The following is a 27,532-nucleotide window of genomic DNA, read 5'->3' as shown; positions in this document are numbered from 1 at the left end:
GCCAAGAAGGATGAAGCCAAGGCAAAATGGGGACCAACCCGGTACAAGTACTAGTGTACCTAATAAAGTAAGAGTACGAACATAAAGAACATAACTAACATTTTGCAATTAATTTAAGATGAAAATTGCACTTTTCACTGCATATTAAGGTCAATGTTTCAATCTTAATTTTAAAATTATTAAAAAATATATTTTATGAGAAACATTTTGGCATACAACTGCTAAAATTAAAATATATGCAAAGCAAATATATATGAGTGTGTGTCAAAAATCATAATAATGCTTTAATCGCAGCTTTACATACATGTATTTGGTTCATATTTTATTTTTAGCATTTGTATGTTGCTAAAATATGTTTCATGCATTAATTGCTTTTTATAAAGCAAATAATAATAATAAAATACCAAAATAAACAAAAAATACACACACACACACACACACACACACACACACATATATATATATATATATATATACACATACATATACAACATACACATATTGTGTTATATACACAAAAATTACACCATGCACACAAATATGTTAAGTAAATATGAACTTATTTTGGGGCGGCATGGTGGCACAGTGGGTAGTGCAAGAAGGTCGCTGGTTTGAGTCTCGGCTGGGTCAGTTGGCATTCTGTGTGGAGTTTGCATGTTCTCCTCATGTTGGTGTAGGTTTCCTCCGGGTGCTCCGGTTTCCACCACAAGTCCAAAGACATGTGCTATAGGTGAATTGGGTAAGCTAAATTGGCCATGGTGTATGAGTGTGTGTGAGAATGATAGTATATAGGTGTTTCCCAGAGTTTGGAAACGCACATATATACACATTCCTACATGCATACAAACATACATATCTGAGCTTACACAGATTGTAGTTCAGTTTGCACACAGATAAATAATAAAAATATAACTTTCATTAACATAACATGCATTTTAGACCATAAATGATGTTTTGGCTCAGGATATTCACTGTAATCAAGTGGAAAAGATGGAAGTAGCTGTAAAGGTCAAAATGTTCACAGAACCTGCAGGCTAATGCATGTAGCATATGACTGCAGCACAATTAAACAATTCTAATGGACCATTAAAAATTTAACAAGTCGATATAAATGTCAATGAGTGGAAACATGGAGACAAACAGTTGGTTATTGGATGGCTGATGTCTACAAAACAACTCCACTGAAACCAAGCAGCAAAACTGACAATCCACATTTAGATGAATGTAATCCATCTGGACAAAAAAAATTGACAGCATTTACCATTTAACATCTAAACTAGGGTTTTTTTTTTCAACAAACACACCAGCAAATCTGATTCTGAGGCCAAGTGGGATATAGCAGAAGAAAACATATTAAATTTGCATTTTGGTTTGATTACTCCAAGTTACTGAATCACATTTAATCAAAAGCAATTCAGCCTTGGCAGAGCCGTATCTCCTCTTCTTTCTAGCCCAAAGCGATGGGTTTTCTCGGTTTGATGAGGTTGTGAATGTGAAATAAAATGACTAGGTTGATGTTTCACACCTCAGGGATGGAGGTAAACTTACATACTGTTAAGATTTCCACTAATGTTTAGGTCACCGCAGGCCCGCAGGCGCAGTTGTGCACGGAATCCTGGAAATTCTATAATTACATGTGACAAGCACCTTTGATGCCTAGCAATTATGCATTTATTTATATACAGAATGCGTTCCAAAAACAATCCTCGCATGGTTTCGTAATGATGTGAACTCCAGCCTGCGTCGCTGGAATACTTGCGATTGGAATGACCAGATTAGACATGTTTTTCTTTCGAACACTCGCTGGGGTTTTTCCTCAAATTGCATATCAGACACGGAATGTGAATGTCAGACATGCTTGATTATGATTATTTTGGTCAATATTAAGAGCACAGTTATTTACTGTGATTACTCACCGACCTTGGACACAGGAAATATGTTGTGCATCTATTAGACTATTTCGAAGTTTACTTTGACTTGTAATTCATTGCAGACAATACAACAGCACATTATTTAATGTGTTCCTCATGATTTATTTATTTATTTTCAAAGAAAACCTGTATTCCAATTTTGGTTCTTGCAACACATTTCTAAAAAGTTGGAACAGTAAAGCCTTTACCACGTTGTAATGTTGCTATTCCATTTCACAACACTTAAAAGACATTTAGGGAATGAAGACACCGAGTGATGAAGTGTTTCAGGTGTAATTTTGACCCATTCATCCAGCAAACGAGTTTTAAGGTGGGCAACAGTAAAGGGTCATCGTTGTCACATCACAGTCCCATGACCAGTGTACCCATCTTCTGATGGCTACTTCCAGCAGGATAACATGACATGCCATAGAGCACGAATCGTCTGAGACTGGTTTCTTAACATGACAATGAGTTCACTGTACTTAAATGGCCTCCACTAGATCTAGGCCACTTCACTAGATCTCAATCCAATAGAGCCCCTTTGAGATGTGGTGGAACGGGTGATTCGCATCATGGATGTGCAGCCGACAAATCTGCATTTATCATGTCAATATGGACCAAAATGTCTGAGGAATATTTCCAGTACCTTGTTGAATCTGTCACGAAGGATTGAGGCAGTTCTGAAGGCAAAAGGGGTCGAATCCGGTACTAGTACTAGTGTACCTAATAAAGTGGCCGATGAGTGCAAGTACCAAAGCATTTGTTTAGTTATTGTTATGCAAGCGTTTAGCAAAATCAAATTATTTCTTGACTAAGTCAAAACTTCAATCTATTAAATGTCCTGTCCACCAGGTCAAAATATTGTTATATTGCGAATAAAAAACTGAAAGTACATGTTTTAAAAAGACAATTGATTTAAAGAATATTTTTGTAGCTCAAAGAATTCAAAATTAATAACAAAATCTTATGAAAACAATATATAGACTTAATTTGTTTGATAAAAGAAATAAACAGTATTTTCAACTTAAAAGAGGCATTTTATAGACGTTAAATGTTGCAAATGCTGTAAGAGCAACAAATAATAACTTGACTTCTAGTTGATCATTTGGAAAAGTGGCAGAAGGTGGATTTTTCTGATGAATCATCTGTTGAACTGCATCCCAATCATCACAAAACTGCCGAGGACCTACTAGAACCCGCATGGACCCAAGATTCGTATAGAAATCAGTCAAGTTTGGTGAAGGGAAAAATTATGGTTTGGGGTTACATTCAGTGAGTGAGAGACCTGCAGAGTGGATTACATTACAAACTACAAAAGAGGGCAAATTCTTCAGCAGGATAGCGCTCCTTCTCATACTTCAGCCTCCACATCAAAGTTCCTGAAAGCAATGAAGGTCAAAGTGCTCCAGGATTGGCCAGCCCAGTCATCAGACATGAACATTATTGAGTATGTGTGGGGTAGGATGCAGGAGGAGGCATTGAAGATGAATCCAAAGAATCTTGATGAACTCTGGGAGTCCTGCAAGAACGCTTTCTTTGCCATTTCAGATGACTTTATTAATAAGTGATTTGAGTCAGAGGTGTATGGATGCAGTCCTCCAAGCTCATGATGGAGTCAGACACAATACCATTTCTTTTTCCTCTGCAGCATAACTTTATATTCTATACTGTACAATATTTCTGTTAAGCGACAAGACTTTTGTCTAAGCAAAGTCAGACCTCACTGTCCTAATTAAATCATTCAAAATCAAGGCATGACCATATTTTATTTTGGTAAAATAAGCGTAATCTAGAGGCCTTTGCCTTTCATATAAGCCACTTCTGATACTAAATCATCAACTAGAAATCAAGTTAGTATATGTTGCTTCCTAAAACGGTATTTAATTAATGTATCTTAACATTGAAATCACAAAATTCTAGCTATAATGAAAATGCCTCCACTAAACAACACAATGTAAAGCACTTATTAGTTGAGTGACTGTGTACTGTATGTGAATGAACACTCATGTGTGCCACACGTCCAGCGGGACCCTCTGCATTTTGGGGGCCCGTCACCTGAGTCTGAAACAAATGAGACTTTAAGACGAAGGAAGCAGATTTTTATTACTAAGTAAACATTTCCCAGACCACGGCAACAAAAAACACATGGGCTGACACTGGTGAACTTTAAACGCTGTGTGTACTGTGCAGGTGTGAGAAACGGGGGGGGGGGGGGGGGGGACTGCTGTAAGATTTGTAACCGGGGTCTGCGATGCATTAACAACCAAACCAATCAGAGCTGATAGACCATGACTGTGTGAAACTGTTCGGCGCTAGTAAACGTTCTCCTTAAACCTTCCAATTCTGGGAATGGTTTTTAATGAGGGGGTCAAATTCACACTCACCAAAAATTTAAAGAAATAAAAATTCACACTATGGGTTTCTTTTAACCTAAAAAAGTTGGTTTGTTAGTTGTATATGCTGTATGCTTTTTTAAATGGCACATTCAATAGCCTTCCCCAGCCATACACACGCTCATGTCTGTTTTTAGCAACCCAGGCTCATTCTGAAAATGTAGTCCCGTGGACGTTTCTGAAGACCGTAAAATACGTCCCGGGAGGTACTTATTTTTGCAGTTTTTGTTTTCACGAACCCACGAGAGAACGCTGCGTGTGCTTTTTCGTATCTCAAATTTCTCTCGCGAGTGCCGCTCAAGCCCACACTGTTCTCACGTAAACCCACCAGAGAGCGTCTGTCTGACTGGCTGAATGACTGACTGGCTGGCCGACCAATCGACAGACCCACCCCCTCCTCCTTCCCTAAACCCAACCAATTTTATCAATAGACCCGCCTACCCACTTACTTCCCTAAAACCCAACCAACGATTTACAAAAGCCATCCAAAAAAATAAAAGCCCTCGTCTGATTTTTACCACGTTTTCAGATTTTACCATATTCTCACCCTGTTATTCACTCACTCATTTTATTTTTTGGATTCTGTTTTTGTCTGACCTGATTTCTGGAACCGCTCCTCCCCGGACTCGAACCCCGTCGTGGTCATCTCCTCTCTGCATCTCAAGTCCGCCAACGTACATGACGAGCTAACTGGACAAACTGGTTGCGGCGGGAAAGCCCTTCACACGGGGTAAGCTGTCAGCCGTTAAGCGCGAAAAGAAACGGCGTCACACCGCCCCGTAGCATTCGTTTAAAAAAAAAAAAAAAGAAATGCAGCCATACGTACCCCTGGCTACATAATTCGCGGTCTCCAGAAAAGTCTGCGGGACAAAATTTTTAGAATGAGCCTGTGTTGGTTGTTAGGCTACGGAGCCCTGATGACATGCAGACAAAATCATGGGCATGCATTTAGGTGGTTTGATATTATAATTTTATAATATAAGGATATAATGCCGGAGCAGAAGAAAGTGTCTTATTAGGGTTTCTATATATGCCAAAGTCAGTGCAATCTACATCTTTTGTGTATAAGATTGCTGCAAACAACATGTATTGAAAAAGCAATCATTTTAGAATTGTTTGGGAGAAAGACTTGGAGGTGGAATTTGAAGAGGGTGAATTGGAGGCAGTAGATTTTGGTATAGGGGGTCCTGTGAGAGATGCTAGAAGTAAACTCATACATTACAAGATAATTAAGTAAGACTGCATAGGATAAGATTAATGAAAAATAACCACTGTTGGAAAGGTGGTCATTCTGTGGGCACCTTTTTACATTTAATTTGGAACTGTCATTTGGTGGCTCTATTCTGGACAAGCGTTATTCAAAACCTTGAGAAATGGCTGGGACAAACTACCTTATTCACTAAGAGTTTGTTTTCTTGGTGATACATTCACTCTACAGAAGGGCATATCTAAAGCACAGGCTGGGCTAGTCATTGCAGGATGTATTATGGCTGTGAGACTGGTGCTGCAAAATTAGAAGAACTCAGATACTCCCTCTTTTAAGGATTGGATTGAGCTGATGAGTTCTACTGCATCATGTGAATGTATATTGGCAGGACTTCAGAACTCCACCCATACTTTCAATCAGAAATGGGGTAGCTTTTTCCAGTATTTGGAGAGCATGTAAAAGGAACGTTTAAGGGTTGTCATTTTGGCTGTCTGTTGTATTGTATTATTTTATATTTCATATTTATGTTAGAATTTTTGTTTTGTTATTATTTTTAGTATAATTATACACATAATTTCTTAAGTTAAATTTAATACCTTTTACTACCTTTTTTAATACCTTCAAGAAAAAATTATACCAGCAGGACTTAGAGCTGCAACTGTAGTGGCGTAAATGAAATATCTTTCCAAATGGAATAACATATTGCAGATGACATATACATTTAAGTAAAGCAGAGGGATTAATCAAGATGTCACAATAGGCCTTTGTCAATAGTTTTTAATCATACAATCATATAAGTCCTCAATGTCAATAGCTGCTATTCTAAAAATAGTTCGATAAGGTTACGGTTGTTTCTCCACTAAGCCTGCAACGTCGTGGCACGATTACAAACCGCTCTCAGCTTGGAATTCTCAGCACGGTTGGACAACTGTGCTGGTAGATTCTGTGTACCACCAGCTACCACCTAAAAGCTGTCCAAAACCCACCTAAATGCACAAAAAACTTAGAAATTAGTTTAATATATATATATTTTTTAATTGATTTAAATCAAATTAACCCAGTTACTTTAACTGTCATAATTGTTAACCATACAGCAACCAACACCAGCAGTCACAGAACCACAACATAACCGGATCACATTGAAACCCTGCCCCCCTCTCACTCACACACTGTACTGCCTACTAGAGTATGTATCCCTTTCGAAATGGGGTATAAATTCATCCCATTTGGCGTTTTAAATTCTTTTGAACATAATTATGTGCTGTTTGTCAATCAGACAACGCTTCTATGGTTATTCTTGCTGTTAATTGTGGGAAAAAGTGATCAATAAAAGTGTCATAACACACCGTTGTAAGTTTAACTGCAGGCGCTGCGTGATGCACGTGCAAGCGAAGTTATATTAATCGTCTTCTTGCAGACGTGGCTATAAGCCTCGCGGTTGTTGCCAGCTACAGGCCTAAGCCAGTCTTTAAATCTTGAGTCCTCCAGCAAAAGGTCTGAACACTTGTATTTCCCCATGTTTTAATTGAATTAATGAACGAAAGCGAGCTCGCCTATATGGTTGGCAGCAAGCCAGCCGGGTACTCAGTTTGTTTCAGCGCACACACGAGAACACCACCTCACATGATATTAGGTCCTACTCTCAACATATAAATAAATCCACGAAAATTATTGAATAAAGGCCTGCACTTAACACAAATTGATAACTCATGTAAAAAATTGGGCTCGAAAAATTAATACTTCGTCAGATGACGTTTATTACTTTTTAATGCCCTTAATTTTGGCTCATTTCACTGACTACCTTTTACAACCCAGCGGACACCCTGTTATATTATTTTCCTGAATGTTGATTTAGTATTGTGAATTTTATCTTGTGTTAGTTAAAAAAGTTCAATGGCAAAGAAAAAAAAACTAATTATAAATACTATAAATAATACTTTAGTATTGTAAAAACAATAAAAAATAACAGAAGAGCAAAGAAAAGGTGGTTAAATTCCCAGAAAATTTAAGAAAATAGTTGATAAACTGACAAAACACTTCAATATGTTTTTCAACATGATGGCACACTGTAACACAACAATTCTAAAGGAAATAGGGTACGTTTTTATATAAAAATAGAAAATGGGACTGAGCATGCAGTGAAATTGTTGACCAAGATGTGAAGGCTGAAGGTCAAGAGCATCAGCCCCAAATGGAAGATGAGTTTGAGCCGCAGAGTTTGATTGGACGCACAACCTTTGCCATTAACAATAACAGCTACAGTGGATGCATTTTCCCTGCCGTTCGTGACAGAACAGACCTCAATTCTGCATCCGAGACCCGCAAGAACAGCAATTTTACAGTTTCACTCGGTGAACATTAGTTTGTTTGATTAGCGTGTACTTCCCATGAAATTACTGCACAGCCTGGAGCGATGAAGTGCCTTCATTTCCTCTAGTTTTATTCTCCACTTGCTCTGCGTCCATCTGAGACAATTTATCGGTTATTTAAGAAAGTGTTTGTGAAGACAACCAGACAGCGCACACTCCACCGCAGGTATCATTTGAGTTGCAATGACTAGTCAAAACAAGCCTGGCTTTCCATATGTATAAAAAAAATAGATGTATAGGCCTGGGTTTCATCAGCGTAGCACAACACATAGATCACTGACATATTAAGAAAGCATGTGGGAGAAAACTAAACATGCATTCATATCAACCAATTAATTCCATCTCCGATGTTGTTAAGAGTGACATCTGCGCTTAATTAAATGGGGGAATGATTTCTTTTGAAACAATTGTCCTACTCGCTTGTGAAAATTACTAGCAATCAAAGTGGTGTTGCACAGAATCTAACACTTTGAAGTAGAAAGACTTAAAGCATATTTGATAGTAAATCATACAAAATATCTGCTTTATGACTTGGGATTTCTACAGTGCGAGTTTGAACTTAGAAAACATTTAACTATATATTTTAATATAAAAATGGGAATATATATTGTGTAGCATGTCTAATAGCAGCCAAAATAATCATATCTACAGTGGCCAGCATAAATGCGTGCATGCCTTACAGATCTTTCTCTTAAATGAATACTTTCTGTAGGACTCTATATAATAAGATATTTGTTATGTACATTAGATTAGTTAGTACTGGATAGGTCTGTCGCAAGATCTATTTTTTGTTGTATGGTATATTCTACCAAAATATACTGCAATAAACGATATTATTGTTATTTTAGGTCCATTTTATGCCATTTATTATATAATGTCAGAATGACAATATAATATCACCACTATAAGGGTTTCTGCAGGTTTTATCAAGTCAAATTTAAAGGGCACCTATGGTGAAAAATCTACTTTTCAAGCTGTTTGGACAGACGTGTCTAGGTATAGCATATAGACCGCCATATTGGGGTAATTTACACACGGTGGACCAATTGGAGCGGTTTTGAGACCGACCACAACTTGACGTAGGAGTGCGGTCCCCCCTGCCCACCAATATTGATTGACAGGCTTTCATTACCATATACTCAGTTTGTTTCACGTCCGCCATTTTCACCGTGTGAGTCAAAGCGATGTCACCAAAGAAACAACCTTGCTCTATTTTTAGATGCAAGGCTCATTGGGCTCAACACAAGATCAACATTCATCACATGATAACTCTCATCAAAATTATTGTTTGTAACTTTAGGTGGGTTTGCAAACCTGTGTACTTTTCATTGCGTCTACCTTAAACTTCAGCCGTTGGCATTCCCCGCATCACAGAAGCTCCCTGTGATCTTAACTAGGTGCAGCTGGAAAGTGCGAATGCGTTGCCTCACGTGCCCGTCCCTCCATTAGAAATAAAATAACGAACTTGCCTGCAGGTCACAGACCAGAAGCACCGCTCGGCGACGCACAGCACCATGCATTTAGAATTCTAAACATAGTTTTCTACCAGGGTACACACACCGGCGCCCCAAGTCGGCGGCTGTCCGCGGCGCCACCTGAATAGTTTCATTTTAAATAACATGCGAATGTGAGTGTCTGGTGTGCCGTGTCGCGGCTCTGAATGGTGCATCCGGCGCTTCAGTCAAAGTTAATTCAGTGTGCGTGGTTATTAGTCTCGGTCTACAAGCTCGGAACTTTAAAATAGCCCACAGTTGGCTGTAAAACTATACAAAGACACAAATGATTTTGTACTGCTTGGTCTGTGTCCGAGTCGTACATGTACGGCTGAATGCTGGTCCTCTCACTCATGTTGCTTCTCTCTGTCTGCCTGTCTGTTGCCAAACCCAAATCGGGGGAGCTCTTGGCTCCGCCCCCTTCTTACATTGGGCGGGAAGTCGAAATTAATTTTCATGTGAAGCAACACACCCCTAAAACAACGACCTGTGTACACGCCCCCAAAATAACACTTCTTAACACATTATAATTGATAATAACACATTAAAACACATTAAAATCTGAATTGTTTTGAACTGAACCTAAACTGACACTCAGAAGAACCAAAATATGAATATTAAATCTTAAAAATGGGGTAAACTATGTGCCCTTTAAGACTTTAAATGCCTGTGCACACAGAGACGTTTTTTGCTCGCGTTTTCTGTCGACGTTTAACGCCTCGTGACTAAATAAAGGGCGCCAATGTGATCGTGCACACCAACGCGCAAAACGGCAGGCGTAAAAGCATCATTTTTAAAGTAAAGCCTCGTGCACCGTGTCAAAATCTTCTCCTCCAATCAAATTGCCAATTTTGTTCACGTGCACTGGGCTGCTGAAGCTACAGTAAACAGCACTTGGAGACGCTCAAGCGCAAAACTATCAATGTGAGCACACATTGAAGAGATGCCCAGAGGCGATATAAACGTGGAGCTGCTTATTGCACTGGTGAACAATAATTATTTCTTCATCGCTAGAGTTGGAGCTGCTACTTGAACCATCCATGCTTGTTCGAGTCACCAGTAACTTTAACAACAAGCGTGTGAACTTCCTCTCTTCCTCTTTTTCTACAAGTAACCAAACAATTAAATACATAATTTTACAAGCTAGAGAAAACAAGGAGGGAACCATTTTAAATCACACTTACTTACACTTGTGAAATGGAGGAAGAAACTGATCCATGAACTGTGTACTGTAAAGTTCCTGTCAAACTCTGACAAAGTCCCATACATCTTTCCCATACGTCTTTTCCATTAACAAACCGCCAACAAATCCTCCGTTGCAGGGTAGATTATTGCATTAATCACCAGAACGTTCACTCAATGTTCACTCATCTTCAGTCATGATCAGTCCCACACACACCTGCACTCTGCTAGTGTTTGAAAGGAAAGGCACGTTCACGTTTTACCAGATCCGGATCATATTTGGTATTGTATTACGTCGACTTCGATACAAACAGGCAAAAGATCCGGATGAACGACGAATTACTTAAACGAATCATTTATTATAAAAAAATCTATATTTTTATACAAGGTGCACTTTCAGATTTAAACCTCTTGGATGTTTTCATTCACTTAGAGCACACTACATGGAAGATCATTTCCAAAAACCCATATTATGGGCTTTTTAATAAAATGTTTTTGGTTACATGCACCAAAATATATTGTCTATATTCACAGAGAAACGAAAAAATATATACAAATTTTCAAAAGGGATTATGTGCATTTATTTATATTTAACAATACTTATGTATCAGTATTTTTTTTTACAGATTTCAGAGAATTTTACACAGTAAAAAATAGATTTGGATTAATTCATTATCAGTTTTTAATTGAATTAATTTGTAACTTGTCATCATCATTAATTAGCTTTTCAGTAACTCATGAATCTGCTTTTGGAAGCCCTGCTTTAAAAGAGAATAAACTAGCGACACTCTCAAAAGGCCCAAAAAAGCATGAGCAAATCCAATTCCTCTCATTCCCGCTGTGTTGATTGGATGATCTTTTTGTTTAAGTATCATCTACACATGCTATCCGTCAAGCCGTCATCACGCCGGGATGATAAATTACGTCACTCTCACTGTCGGTTTGTCTAACATCGTCTCTCTTCCTAAACCGCAATCATCCGAAACACATTGTGCTGTAACAATACCCATAATAGCAAACAGATGACGCCTTCAGATCTGCATCACAACTATACTTTTATTTGCGAAAATTTGTGCATTTGTGGATTTATGTTGCCTTAACCTCTCTGTCCAAGAGGGTTTAATCTGGGAGCAATAAAACTTATATTAAAATGAAATATGAGGGATTAACAACGGTATTTATCAAGCTCGTTCCAACAGGGAGGACAAAAAACAGAATAGACACAAATAAAGGCCCTGAATCAGAGGGGCAGCATTTGAAACATACAATCCAGGACTCAAATAACAGTGTGCTTATGAAACGCAAACATTGACAAGTTCAGCGGGCCAAACGTTTCTCCTGAGATTCAGCTTTGAAGAGAACAGCTCTTTTCCACTGACGCTGTTAAATCACAACATAAACGGCTCAGGAATAACAGCTGCGTGCAGACAGAAACGCATGCTCACTCAATACGACGCTGTATATAACGTATAAAGCAGGGCTCGTTTCAGCATCGATATTGCAATGTGATCATTCACAATAGTCTCCTTGCAGGATATGAGTCTGGATTATAATTGATCATTTGCATAGGTTTTTGAGGCTTGTGATTGTATGAGGATCTTAAAAGCATTCAGGCATAAGAGATTGTACCATTTGTAACTTTAATAGCAATGACTTTTATTGAGTTATTTTTATTTGTATTATTCAATTACTGTACCTGAATACTGTTAAGCGCTGTTTACATAATAGACTCTTAATCAGAGTATTATTTTAATCATATTAACATCAGAGTGTTGATGTCCATGTAAACGTACTCAATGAGTGCCTCCTCCACCATGATATAACAGTAAATCAAACAGTTGCCATGTCAACTTTCTACTATAAACAGAAGCTTGCAATGCTTGCCCCTCCTCCGAACTCTTCTGATTGGTCGACTGCTTTTGGACATGAGAGTGATGAGAGTCATCTAAAAAACATATGACTCAAGTGCGCGGTGCTTCGAAAATCATAAGGCGCAAACATAACAGTCAAACACACCCGTCAAACGTGTTTACATTGAAAAACAATAGAAAAGTAGTGCATTGGTAGAGAAAATGTGTGAACGGCCCATAACTGTCCATGGCCTTAAGCATGGGCAACCTAAAAATATTCAGAGTTAGCGTGATTTAAACGTTTAGAAACTCAATTTAACATACAGTTGTTGTGAAAATTGTATTGGTGACTCTAAATATAACATTTACTCAAGCTTGGCAAACAGTTTTGGAGAATTTCCCCATTTAAACAATGTTTTTGTTAAAGATGCCCGCCGAACGAAATGACTTTTAGGATTGCTCAGCTGTCAAGCATTGATGCCGTACTCACCTTTGGGCCTCTGGATGCAGGTGTGCTGGTTGTCGGACAGCAGAAAGCCATCTCTGCAGCGACATTCATAACTGCCCATCATGTTAACACAGATCTGCTGACAGCCGCCGTTTCCTTCAGCACATTCATCCACATCTGTTAGAGACACAGACAGAAGTATAAGAGTAAAAATACAGGCACACAATTATGCCTATATATATATATATATATATATATATATATATATATATATATATATATATATATATATATATATATATATATATATATAGTTGAAGCCAGATTTATTAGCTCTCCTGAATTATTAGCCCCCCTGTATATTTTTCCCCCAATTTCTGTTTAAATGGAGTTAGAAACACATTTCTAAACATAATAGTTTTAAAAACTCATTTCTAATTACTGATTTCTTCTATATTTACCATGATGACATAAATAATATTTGACTAGATATTTTTCAAGATACTAGTATTCAGCTTAAAGTGACATTTAAAGGCTTAACTAGGTTAATTGGGCAATTAGGTTTATTAGGCAAATCATTGTATAACAGTGGCTTGTTCTGTAGACAATCGAAAACAACTATTGCTTAAAAGTGCAGTATTCAAGTTTGACACCCAGTGGTTGAACTAGGCATTGCACACCTAGTTCAAAACATACGCAAGCACAGGTTGCCAGATTGATGACATCAACAGAAGTGTGCCTGATGCAGAGTTCAAATTGCATGATTTTAGCCCTGATTTTGACTCGCCGACCGGTTTTGAGAAATTCCAAATTGGTGTTCGTTCAAGTGAGTGACAATCACACAATATGAACTATCAAAGACATGATCTGAGAGAATCGCCAATGAGTCGCCGACACCCGTGAGATATCTGGCATGCTGAATATCTGGAGATGTCGTCGATTCAAATCATGCCGTGTGAAATGTGTTCTGACAGAAAATATCATTGGCGATCACCAGCAGCCAATCAGAGAGCAGCATCGACTAGTATGGGTATCTGCAGGCCAGCAGGAGATTGGGGGAGAAGTCAAAAGCGCTTGTTTTCAGTTTATTTGGACCCAAGAAATGGAGGAAAAACTAGTGGAAATTTGGCAGGAGCACCAGTGTCTGTTTGATGTGTCATCGGAGTAATTTCACAACAGAGTCGAAAAAGAAAAAAAGGAGGAGAAATTGCTAATTCTCTTCAAATGCAAGGTGTGCAAATCTGTACACTTTCTAAAGCTAAAGCATTCTTTTTCCATTATGTAGTTAATAATGAAAGATATACTGCGTGACCTTGCAATGTTTCCTTTTCATTTCTCGAGTTTGTTTGGTTGTGAGACTTAGTTGACAAAGATTCTTCCTATTTTAAAGTCATGCAGTGTAAAACCCCCTGTCGCCGATTCATCTTTCAGTGTAAACACAGCACTGACAGAACGCTACCCCAGATAGTTATGCAGTGTGAAAACATCCGTGACATGACTACTTTGAAAATCATGCAGCCTTATAACTATCAAGCCTAAAGGCTGATTTAAGTCGTGTTCTAAGTAAAAGCAACGGCACACGATAGAAGGAATATTTTCCATATTAAAAAGAGCTTTTGTCCTAACCCACCATCTGAAATATATACTTAAGAAACAGCTTCAATTTCTCACATGTGAACAACAGGATAAACTGACAATGATCACCTCAGGTACACCTCATGTGCTTTATATAGTGTTAAATGCTAATAATGTGAGCTTGAACGCCTTTAAACTTGACATTAATTGCCATACTACTGAAAGCAGCAGCAACAGATTACATTTGAAATTTAACTTTAGAGCTGTGACTCAGTGCAAACCAACACATATCAGTGATTCAGCATCTGCATTTAATTATGTTAAAGAGGTTTAATATGTATTAATTAGATAATACATGGTTTCTGCAGGTTTCACAGAGTTAAATTTAAGACTTTAAGACATTTTTAAGACCATTATGAATGAAATTTTAGACCAATAAAGGGCTAAAGGCTAAATAATTTTTCAAACAGCCCAGATGGAAAAGATTTTTTTGCCCTATCAAATAAAATTATTATAATTTAATAAATTAAATAATACAATAATACATTATTAATAATAAAAAACATATTTTAGATTTTATTTCTTAGCTAAATATTTTAAATATTGTGTAAAAACAAGCAAGTTTTATATCCAACAAACTTTCTTTAAAGAAAAAATTTGAAAATAAAATTTAAACAAATGTTTTAAAAACTAAAAAACTAAATCTATGCACAACAATCTGTCCAGGTCGGTGTCCTCAGCAGTAAATACATATAGAACTTTTAAACAAATGTTATTGTAAGGAAAATAATTAAATTATTATGATAAATGGAGTGAAAAATTACCTTTTTTAAATAAAAAGTTTAAAGTTTTATTGAGATGAATGTTGGTGATTTTATGGGTTTTGGCCAGATTACATAAACAAGGGAAAATTAAGACCTGTTTAAAAAACATTTAAGACCTACAACACAATATTTTAGTAAATTTAAGACTTTTTAAGGCCTAAAATTTGGATTTTGAGATTTACGACATTAAGACTTTTTAAGGCCCTGCAGAAACTCTGTAATAAACCTTACCATTTTATTGGAGTGCAGTGAGTGCACTATTCTGTGCTTCTGAGTGGTTGTAATTAAAATGTTATCATGTTGCGTCTGATGCAAACAGCCAAATTGCTTTTCACTGCAAATCTCGTCATGTGTTGTTGGGACACGGGGTTACAATGTAACCTGCACACCCAATGTTTACGTTCGTAATATTTATATTACTTGCTAATTAATAAACATCTCATGTGGAACTCTGAATCTGTGTCTCATTTCGGGGTCTGCTACTGTCCACCAGAGGTTGCATTTCGGTCACGTACGCATGCTTTCAGAGCCTTCCTGACTGAATGAATAAAATACGCTGTTTTCCACCAAGGCAACCCGAGGTGCTGAAATATAATTGGCTAAACTGGCAGTGGGCGGGTTAAAGGAGCCAAAACAAAGACAGAAGTTCCGGCACGTAACGACCATTTTCAAAGCAGAATATCTGACTTCAGCAATGTTTCTCAGATAAACAAGAATGTTCGCTTAGCATGTTTCTTAAATATCTGCTAACATAATTTGGTATTTTTATGCTTTAGTAGAATTTAGAAGAATCAAAAACTTATATACATGCATAATACTTACATACATAATAATATTGACTTTAAAAAGGTTTCAAAAAAACAAACAAACTTAAAACTGCTTTTATTATAGCCAAAATAAATCAAATAAATTAAATAATCAAAATCAGTAACAAAACTGCACCTATGGTGTCCTCTTTTTTTGGTAAATGATCATGTATTAACAAAATTAAGCACAAAATATTAAATAAAAGTGATTGACAGGGCAAGACATCACCAATGCGAGTGTCTTATTTGTTTTCCTCCTTGCCCTAAACAGCCTATAATGACACTGGCAGGGTTTTTGGGTTCATTCTTGCCGCTCTGATGTGTGTTTGCTGTGTTGATGTGTGTGACTCAGAAAAAGAAAAGCGGTTGGATCATTAATCAGCGTGTCCTGTTGATATCTCTACAGTCTCTCTCCGCCAGTCTCTGTGAACTTTTGTGTGTATGTGTTCTGGCTTACAATTACTGCTGACCTGCTTGTTTGAACTTGCGTCAATTCAGTTGGTGTTGATGCTGTTGGCACCTCTGCTTCGCAATAGTCTCTACAACAAAAACGGTGCAATGAACATAATAAATAGTGTTATAAAAAGGTATTGTGAAAATTGGGTGTACTAGAATAGGTGAACACACTTTAATGTTCTAAATACTAATTTTTGTATGTTTAGATATTGATCAAAGTAATAGACACTCGGTTTTAGACGCAATATTATCTGTATTTTGTACTTCGAAAAATATGAAAGTAATTCTAAAGCCAAGAAGTGAAATGTGTTTTCTTTTCGGCATTATAAACATGTAATGTAATAAATACAGTTATGTATTAAAAAGATAAACTGGGTGTAAACTGGGTGTACTAGAATTAGTTAACATGCTTTACTGTGTTGAAGGGGTGTGATGAGACACTCCATGAGACGAGACTGGGTTCACGAGAACGAGAGGAGATTTTTACAATATTTTACAGTAATAAATGTTCAACGATGAAATACATGGATGGAAAATATTTTATTCGACTGAAAAAAAGTCAGAAATTGCTAAATTATTTAGGTGCTTTTTTTTAAATCAACTTGTAATGAATGTTATATTACTTTTATTTTAATGAATTCTATGCAGTAAAGGACATTAGAATACTGCTAAATATTTGCTAATATATGAATGGAAAATAGATTTTTATTCAACTAAAGAGAGAAAAAATAAATAAATAAATAAATTAATAAATTTAAAAAAAAATAATAATAATTAAAAAAATAAATAAATAAAAATAAATTTAAAAAAAAAAATCACAAAATGTAAAACAGTTCAGGTGCTTTTTTTATTATTATTAATAGGGGATTTTCACCTTTCATTTGGGCATGAAAGTGGAGATTACAGACAGGAAATTATTGAGAGCAGAGAGAAGGGAAGGATCGGCATAGGATCATGTCATTTTGGGTTTTTGATTTTTCAGCAGTTTCACTTTCATTCAGCGACAGCTTCCGTTTTTTTTTTCCCGGACAGTATAAACGTGTGTTCGGTCATGATGATAATGACGACGAATGTATGTGTCTCCAGGAGTCCACTGTGCGAGTGTGTGTGCTCGCACTCGGAGGAGATGTGTGTCTGTCGTCTTTTACTGGCTTGATGGGAGCAAACAGATTGTGTAAATGGCTTATCTTGTCGCGAAATGCAGCTAAAAGTCCTTCACAATAGTAATAGTTTGATTACGTTGTTTGCATGTCTGTACTGCACTTCAATAATGCCACTGAAATAAGAAAAGTCTACATATCTTAATTCGATTAGTGTTTATGACTGTTATGACTCTAAGCATATCTAAAGTGCTATTCCATTGTATGTTATGAGCCGTAGTTAATGAGTGTGGCTGCAGTTGTAGCAGCCTTTGTCTTTGGATATGGCAACCCTTGAACTCCGGTGAAGAAAAAAATAGGTTACGTCACACTCAGCTGCCTTAAACGAGTGACGCACAACTCCAAGGCCAGCCTGTCAGGTGTGTGCAAATAATGCATTAAAGAGGTATTGTGTAAACTGTGTGTACTAGAATAAGTTAACATCTGTTAATGTATCAAATATGCATTTTTGCATTATTCGAAGTTTTAGACACTTGAGTTTTAGACGCAATAGTGTCTGTATGTTGTACCTTAGAAGTATGAAAGTAATTCTAAAGCCAAAAACAAACAATGACATAAACATACAAATCAATATAGACTCGAGCAGGTTTCACACTAGTGAGTATTTTGCCACTCTCTAGAAACTACAATTTACCGAACTGAAGCCTAAGACATAGGTCTCAAACTCGAATTCTGGAGGGCCGCAGGTCTGCACGGTTTTGCTCGAACCCTAATCAAACACAGTTGATCCAGCTAATCAAGGTGTTCAAGACTACTAGAGACTATTAAGCAGGAGTGAGTTGGAGGTGGTTGGAGCTAAACTATGCAGAGCTGCGGCCCTCCAGAAGTTGAGTTTAAGATCATTGCTTTAAGATGACATTATACTTATATTTCTGCTTTTGCAGATATCAACTTTTCTTGTTGTGATTAATTTTTTGAAGCTTTATTACTGTAAAATAAAGGGTTACTTTAAGCGGTGTGATAAAAAAAAACACTTTACAGTTCTATAAATAGATGTCTGAAAAATATAACAGACAGTAGCACTCATTAGTAAAGTCTCATTAGTAAATGTTAATGCATTAAAATCAACAGAGTGAAAATATCCATTTTACCGTTATGTTAAAGTTAATTTGAAAAAATACATCTGCATTACAGTATATTAGTTAGCTGAACATAATAAAACAATCATGACTTTTGATTGCATTGCACTTTTGATGGCTTTTGTAGCCCTCATAATATTGACTTTGGTTAAATTAACTGATGGTAACAAATGGAGTTTTACTGTACAGAGTTAATGAACAAAAAAACATAACTCTTTAAATAGTCACAGAAAAAAAGTAAATCTATAATAGAAGTCTTTATATATATATCACACACATACAGTATATATATATGTGTGTGTGTGTATATGTAGTTGTATATAAAGATCTATAATTAGTCATGGAATTTTGTATATCGTAAGCTGAATTAACATGTGAAAATGTTCATGCTTATTGAAAATAAATTGTCTTGAAGCAATTGGTGCTGTGATAAACATCCAATGCAGTACCCAGATCCTCTTAAAATACATTCTAACAGTTTTATTATTATTATTAGGAGTATTTTGAAGCGCTCATGATATTATTATATATATATATATATATATATATATATATATATATATATATATATATATATATATATATATATATATATATATATATATATATATATATATATATAAATAATAATGATATTATTAAGTCAGAATTATTAGCCCCCCTTTGATTATTATTTTTTTTATATATTTCCCAAATGATGTGTAACAGAGCAAGGAAATGTTCACAGTATGTCTGATAATATTTTTTCTTCTGGAGAAAGTCTTATTTGTTTTATTTCGGCTAGAATAAAAGCAGTTTTTAATTTTTTAAGAACCATTTTAAGGTCAAAATTATTAGCCCCTTTAAGCTAGATTTTTTTTCCAATAGCCTGCAGAACAAACCATCATAATACAATAACTTGGGTAACTACCCTAATCTGCCTAGTTAACCTAATTAAATTAAGCCTTTAAACGTCACTTTAAGCTGTACAGAAGTGTCTTGAAAAATATTTAGTCAAATATTATTTACTGTCATCATGGCAAAGATTAAAAAAATGAGTTATTAGAAATGAGTTATTAAAACTATTATGTTTAGAAATGTGTTGAAAAAATATTCTCTTTATTAAACAGAAATTAGGGAAAACAATAAAAGGGGGGCTAATAATTCTGACTTCAACTGTATTTTGAATTTCAGCATATTGTGGAAGTATAATCTAGAAGTATTATTGCGTAGTATTATTATTTTTTTAATGTTTGAAGACTTGAGTATTATCTGGACTTTTATTTCTGGATATTTTTGATGCATTTCAGCCAATTTGAATACCTTTTGCAAGGCAAAATATTTTTATAGCACATTTCATACACAATGAGAATTCAAAGTGTTTTTTATAACACTAAAAGAAACAAGTATAATAAATAAAAACAAAGAATAAAAAATAATTAATCCCAGTACTGGGTAACATCTGCCTGAATAGTTGGCGGTTCATTCCACTGTGACAACCCCTGATAAATAAGGTACTAAGCCGAAGATAAATCAATCAATTAAAAATAATTAAAAACAGATTAAAATGTGTTAAAACAACTTTTGCAGACACAATGAGACTTGCAACTTTCTGTATTTTTGCAATCTTATATAAACAGTTGCATTACACGTTAAATGAAAACATTACAAAACAACATGGTTCTTAAAGGAAAACTTAATCATGTTAAATAATCATGCTAGGTTTAAACGAAGGTTAGAGGACAGAAAATTTCATTAGCTCAGTATAAAACAACAAACCTCAATGCAACAATAGAGCAAGATAATATTTTAATATACACTCACCGGCCACTTTATTAGGTACACCTGTCCAACAGCTCATTAACGCAAATTTCTAATCAACCAATCACATGGCAGCAACTCCATGCATTTAGGCATGTAGACATGGTCAAGACGATCTGCTACAGTTCAAACCAATCATCAGAATGGTGAAGAAAGGGGATTTAAGTGACTTTGAACGTGGCATGGTTGTTGGTGCCAGACGGGCTGCTCTGAGTATTTCAGAAACTTTGCTGATCTACTAGGATTTTCACGCACAACCATCTCAAGGGTTTACAGAGAATGGTCTGAAAAAGAGAAAATATTCATCAGCTGATCTGTGGGTGCAAATGTCTTGTTGATGCCAGGTCAGAGGAGAATGGACAGACTGGTTCCAGCTAATAGAAAGGTAACAGTAACTCAAATAACCACTCGCTACAACTACAACCTTGAGGCAGATGGGCTACAAAAGCAGAAGACCACACCGGGTGCCACTCCTGACAGCTAAGAACAGTAAACTGAGGCTACAATTCACACAGGCTCACCAAAACTGGACAATAGAAGATTGGAAAAACGAGTCTCGATTTCTGCTGTGACGTTCAGATCAGAATTTGGCATCAACAACTTGAAAGCATGAATCCATCGTGTCTTGTATCAATGGTTCAGGCTTTGCAAATTTCATAGACCATGGTAATTCTAAGTGATTTACATGAACAAGAATAAAAGAAACAAGTATAAGAAATAAAAACAAAGAATAAAAGAACTAAAAACAGATTAAAATGTGTTAAAATTATTCTTTTTTGCAATCGTATATAAATAGATGCATTACACGCTAAATGAAAACATTACAAAACAGCATATGGTTCTTAAAGGAAAACTTAATCATGTTAAATAATCACGCTAGGTTTAAATGAAGGTTAGAGGACTGAAAATATCATTAGCTCATTATAAAACAACAGAACTCATAATCGTAATGCAAAAACAAGCCTATGAGTGTGTGTTAACAGACTCATTTTCATTTGGGCTTTATGGATCATTACACAACATCCTCATTCAACAGCCAATACATTTTAAGCTGTACTATGATGTTAAATGACATGAGGGCCCATTTTCCAAATTCAATCAACACGACTCAATTATCTGATCATTTTTAGAAATTATTTTGTCTTTGACTGATGCAGATTTTAAGCCCCTTTCAAAACCCGTTGTGTGTGTGTGTTTCCATCAAAACACCACAGTAACTGCAGTAATACATCAAGAATCAGTGAAAGCAGGTAGTGCGTGGAGTTTAACCCACTTTACCACTCAAATTCAACTGTGTCCTTTGAAGCCACAACAAGGTTTTGCTCCTGTCAAGCTGACAAATGTGTGAGTGTGTGTGCTTGTTCTCGGCGGAGAGGTGTGTGTGTCGTCTGCCTCTCAGAGGATGAGACTGCAACCTGATCTCTCTCTCTCAGACATGTTGCATCAGTGTCAGTCTGTATACACAACCCGTGCTTAATAAAGCCTCATGCGAAACTAATTTTCTGTCTATTTGTCTAATGTGCTGAGGACTTGGGGTAGAGTTTCCAATCTAGGCCATTTTCTGTCCAGCCGTGGGGGGATAAAGCCATTTCCCAGCACTCTTGTTCTCACACGGTCAATGTTACTAAGAGGGGACTGTTGCTCTATACTGGCCAAGAGGAGGACCAGATTTTCTGCTCGTTTTAAAGGGGTGCTCCACTACGATATCATATTTTAAACTTTAGTTGCAATGAATTACACTTTCACAGCAGATCTCACAACTCAACCTGCAATTAGAGGGGTACAGAGTTAGCGTTTGCTCTACTATAAAAGATCTGGGTGTTATTTTAGACAGCAATTTAACTTTTGAAAATTATATATCCCATGTCACAGAAACTGCCTTCATTCATCTGAGAAATATCGCTAAATTACAAAGTATGCTATCCATCTCAGATGCAGGAAAGCTAGTTCATGCTTTTATGACTTCTAGGCTGTATTACTGTAGTGCTCTGTTTGCTGGCTGCCCAGCATCCTCTATTAATAAACTTCAGCTAGTACAAAATGCAGCTGCCAGAGTTCTTACCAGGTCTAGTAAATATGATCATATCACCTCAATTTTATCCTCCTTACACTGGCTGCCTGTTAAGTTCCGTATTGATTTTGAAATATTGCTTCTTACCTACAAAGCTTTAAATAATCTGCCTCCTGTTTATCTTACAACCTCCTATCTCGCTACAATCCAACCCACTCTTTAAGATCTCAAAACTCAGGGCTTCTGGTAGTACCTAGAATAGCAAAGTCAAGTAAAGGAGGTCGAGCCTTCTCATTTATGGCTCCTAAACTCTGGAATAGCCTTCCTGATAATGTCCGAGGCTCAGACACACTCTTGCAGTTTAAAACTAGATTAAAGACCTATCTGTTTAGTAAAGCATACACTCAGTGCATCACTTAGCGGTGTGATGCATGAATGTGCTCCACGCAGGTTTCTGCATCTTGTTTATATACACTATGAACAGCAGCTACAGTACGCTAATTATTCTCTTTATTCTCCATTTCCACCTGGGGATACTCATCCCGAGGCACTCAGACTATGCAGCGTCATTGACATAAATGTAAGTCATTTTGTATCTTTATTAAAGAATGCTTAGATATTTGCATCCTAAAATGATACAAATATCATAAGTTTTTAGACAAAAATAAATGAATAAAGAGTAGTATTTTCTTTACACCAAGGCATGTTTCCAGTTTTGCACCAAAGTTCTATTACTGACAGCAATCAGGTGTGAGAGAGGCTATAAGTACTACTATTTCCGTCGCCCTGCTGAGCATTTGGAAACATTTTAGCGTATAGCGACATCCATAACGTCTGTTAAGCGTTTCCACAGAGCTTGCATTAGTATATATGCAGCAGCTTCAAACCCCAAACACCTTGCTCCGCAGCATAAACAAACCAAAGATTTCCTGCCGCCGTTGAGTTTCATGACGCTCTCCTGGTCAGCGCTGCATCGGGGACATGTGTGTGTTATGTGCAGTCCCCGGCCCACATCCAAAGCAAATATTTGGAAAAGGAACAGGATTCTGGTGAAACCCGGAGCAAGGCTCATGCTATTTGCACTTAAAACATTTCTTCAAAACTCTCCTGAGAGGATTCTCTTCGGTGTTGTAAAAAATGCCCTCTCGCTCTCCTTTTCTTTCTCTTATACCTCGTTCCGGTCCTTTCCATCCTCACTCTTGCTTCCCCTGGGCTAATTGCTCGATCAGCAGGATATTATGAGATGAATGAAATGCCTTTGCAGTTACTGGTCTCTGTAAATAGTTTTTGTATCTTCAATTTAAGATAATTTGGAGGCTTTTCTCAGAAAAACAACTTTATATGCAAATGAGTCATTAATAAACACATCACGTTACTAGTCTGTTCTGTAAAATAGAAATTGTCAGTGGTGGTCCTAATAATTTGTTATTAAAAAGCTTTTTTTTTATCAACCCAATTAAAAGGAAAAGCGTAACCATTTAGTGATTTATTTTACTGGATGCATTTATGCAAATGCATTTGAATAGGTCACCAATTCATTAGTATTTGTTTATATTCATGCTGTATTAGTCCAGATTAGGGCTGCACAATATATTAATTCAGCATCGATATTGCAATGTGCAAATCTGCAATAGTCCAGCTTTCCTCAGTTTAGAGGCTAATTCGTACAAGTTCAGCTAACCTGTCAACCCTCCCATTTTTCCGAGAAGGGTCTGGCTGCAGATTTGCACTTGCACTCGCAGGCTTGCACTTTCAGGCACCCACGGTTCCTATACAATCGATGTGGCAGGACAGTGCAGGGTTCGTTTGCATAAAAGTCCCTAACCAAAATATCCCCCAGTTGGAAGTTTAAGGGTACCCTTAGTAAAAGTTAAAAAAAAAATAAAATAAATAAAATTAAAAAAAAAAAAGATCAACTTTAGGAATTTAAGGCTGCCATTAAGTATTTCCCCTTAGTCTTTAGTAACAATTTCCTCCTAAAACATTTAAGGAACCTAATCAGCTCCCTTAAATGAACAATTGACACTCAAAACGCAAGCACTCACACCCAAATAAAAATGATTTAGATAAAAACACAGAAGACTGTAGATAATTAATTTAATAAAACCATTTAATAAATAAACTAATATATACGTGTCTAGAGTGCATCCACATGAAATCGCAGGTTTACTGCAGCTTCAGAAGTCTCTATATGATCCCAGCCCAGTTTTACAGGTCCTCCAAACATAATGTCGAGATCGACTCGATAAGGCAACGTCTCAACTCACTTAACGGAGAGAAAAACGCACAGATGGTGTGTAACATTACTGCAGAGCTGTTTTGAGGCAAGCATTCATGATTCGTTACGATCTGTTTACATAACTATAGCAACTGTGGCGCCCGTCACCGTATGTTGCCAGAAACTACAGTGAAACGCTCAGAACAAAGGCACATAGATAAGGGTGGCAAACAAGAAGTTTGTTGCAATGCTCTTAATGAAATCCCTTAGTTAAATTACTGGACGACCTTTATGCAAGCGGGTACAGGTATTGATTGTAAATGTCGTCACTTGCAGAGGAAGTGCGGTTGCCTGAGAGTGCAAGTCCGAGAGTTCAAGCCTGAAACTGCAAGTGCAAATCTGCAGCCAGACTTAACTGGCTTTTCCCGGGACCATATTTTACAATTGTATCCCACTATCATCCCGTAAAGGTAATTTCCCATATTTTTAATCTTTCTATGAAGGGTGGCAATAAACTTCAAAGAGCCGATCCTCCCTATCAACTCATATCTTCCTCCCCGATCACCCATACTGCCGAACCACCAGAGGACGCCCCTAGCTCTTAAATGTGAATCTGTTCTGTGCTTTCATTTTATTTAGGCATGAAAACACTTTGAAATAAATATAAAAACAGCGGGATTCCCTTTATTACCATTACAAGTGCCGTCACCCTACCTATGCAATCCTTAAAATAGTCAGGTTATGTAGCGGTGCGTGACTGTCAGATGTGCTCCATATTGATAAATAGACGCCGTTTCCAAAACCAATTCTGTAACGTTACAAGCAATTTAAAATGGAGTGAAAGTGGACACTTTGGTTTTTGGGTGCATGTTTGAACAGACATATACACATAATAATAATAATAATAATAATAATAATAATAACAACAACAGCAACATCTAAAAAAGTCGATCTTGGTGATTTTTTTTGTTAAACACAACAAATTTTGTCTTAATTGAGCATAAAGAGTTAGGAAAGCAATCAAATGCTTTCATTACGGATCTGTCCATTTTCAAAGTGACAGCTCTGTTATTAAAATTCATTCGCTGCTCTTTAATCAGAATGTTTAAGTTAAACAGTGAAAAGGTTAATGAGATTTGATAACCTAATTAAATTTCTTTATAATGGCTATTCATTTTAATAGGCTAAACTTTAATTTATTTGCAGCTATTTCTATGTATGCAGTTCTATCCTTTGTAAAAAATAATAATTAATAACATTAAAATAATAAAAACATATTACTGACCGTTTCAATTGTTTATTTACAATGAAACAGCTCCAGATGAACAGTAATTTGGAGGGGGTTTTTTTTTCTTTTTTGGAGGGTTGGTTTATCTCTCATTTTCACATCCCAGGTATGGTTCAGTCATACAAAAATGTAGGATTTTTAAAAAGAGGCGTGGCACCAAACCCCACCGTCATTGGGGGATAAGCAAATCATACTAAATTGAACAAATGAGACCATACGAATTTATTTGAAAAGTTACAAATTGCTGTAAGATTGTGTTGAATAGTAACATCGCAGAATCTACCATATCAAATTGGTACTATAATTAACCAGGAACCACAGTTCAGAACATGTCATTTTACATTTGATTAATGATTTTCTGTACATCAATACTGTTAGACTCCACGAAGCGCTGTTAATTTCTCTCTCTTTTTTCAGTTTTCATCTGTGCTTTAATTTGTTATTTGTATTTTGCATATTTTTGGATAATTTTATATATTTTATGCAGATGGGCTCCCTTACAAAATCATCCTAACCAATGTAAAACTATGCATCCTTTCCAAATAGTTACATATTCTATAAAAACTTATATGATCAATTAGTCATGGCAACAAGTTTAGTTAATAGCAACTTAAACTAATTTAATCACATTTTAACTAGATTTGATAAGTTATGCAGGCTGTTTTAAGACAGTTTAATATAATGTAAGTTCAAATGACTTATGAGGTTAATACGATTCAGATAAAAAATTTACAGGTATTTTTTACAGTACAGTCAAAGTCTGAATTATTAGCCCCCAGTATATTTATTTTATCAATTTCTGTTTAACAGAAAGAAGATTTTGTCAGCACATTTCTAAACGCAAAAAAGCAAATCAAATAGATAAAAACTATCATTTCAAAGCTGTCCGAATGTGACTGTTTATACACATCAGCTGCCGACTGGAAGTTCTTGGCATTCTCAGTGCGCATACACGCAAAGCATGATGGGTAATTTTGCGTTATAAGAAAAAGCTCTATATAATCGCAGAAAAACAATATTTCTAATAATGTGCAGCCCAAGTCCAGATACACTTATTAGGAGTAAACCATAATTAATTACGTCATTATTTCTGGCACCTTATATATCAAGAATAAACAGGAATAATTAGTCAAAATTAATGATTCATGGCTTGATAATAATTCATGGTTTATCAAAAACATGTGTTGGTCTAATGAACTGAACTGCAATTCCATGAAATTCAAAACCACTAACTAAAGCATTTAGGGTGACACTGTCGCCTCACAGCAAGAAGGTCACTGGTTCGAGTCCCAGCTGGGTCATTTCTGCGTGTAGTTTGCATGTTCTCCCAGTGTTGGTGTGTGTTTCCTCCGGGTGCTCCGGTTTCTCCCACAGTCCAAACACATGCTATAGGTGAACTAGATTAACTAAATTGGCCATAGTGTGTGAGAATGTATGGGTGTTTCCCAGTACTGGGTTGT

The 27,532-nt window shown here is 36.4% G+C and overlaps 1 protein-coding gene across 2 annotated transcripts in view; it reads right to left on the bottom strand.

The window, feature by feature from the left end:
• Positions 1-27,532, bottom strand: part of scube3 (signal peptide, CUB domain, EGF-like 3) — a 272,493-nt gene that overhangs the window by 128,521 nt on the left and 116,440 nt on the right. For both annotated transcript variants that reach the window (XM_056448768.1, XM_056448769.1), the window contains exon 4: positions 12,898-13,032. In XM_056448768.1, the coding sequence (XP_056304743.1) occupies positions 12,898-13,032 (135 nt within the window). The remainder of the gene's footprint in view (positions 1-12,897; positions 13,033-27,532) is intronic.

Source organism: Danio aesculapii, chromosome 23, assembly GCF_903798145.1.
Source record: "Danio aesculapii chromosome 23, fDanAes4.1, whole genome shotgun sequence".
NCBI classification, from domain to species: Eukaryota; Metazoa; Chordata; class Actinopteri; order Cypriniformes; family Danionidae; genus Danio; species Danio aesculapii.
The sequence above is the reverse complement of the archived record's forward strand: the minus strand, read 5'-3'. Positions and strand labels throughout refer to the sequence as shown.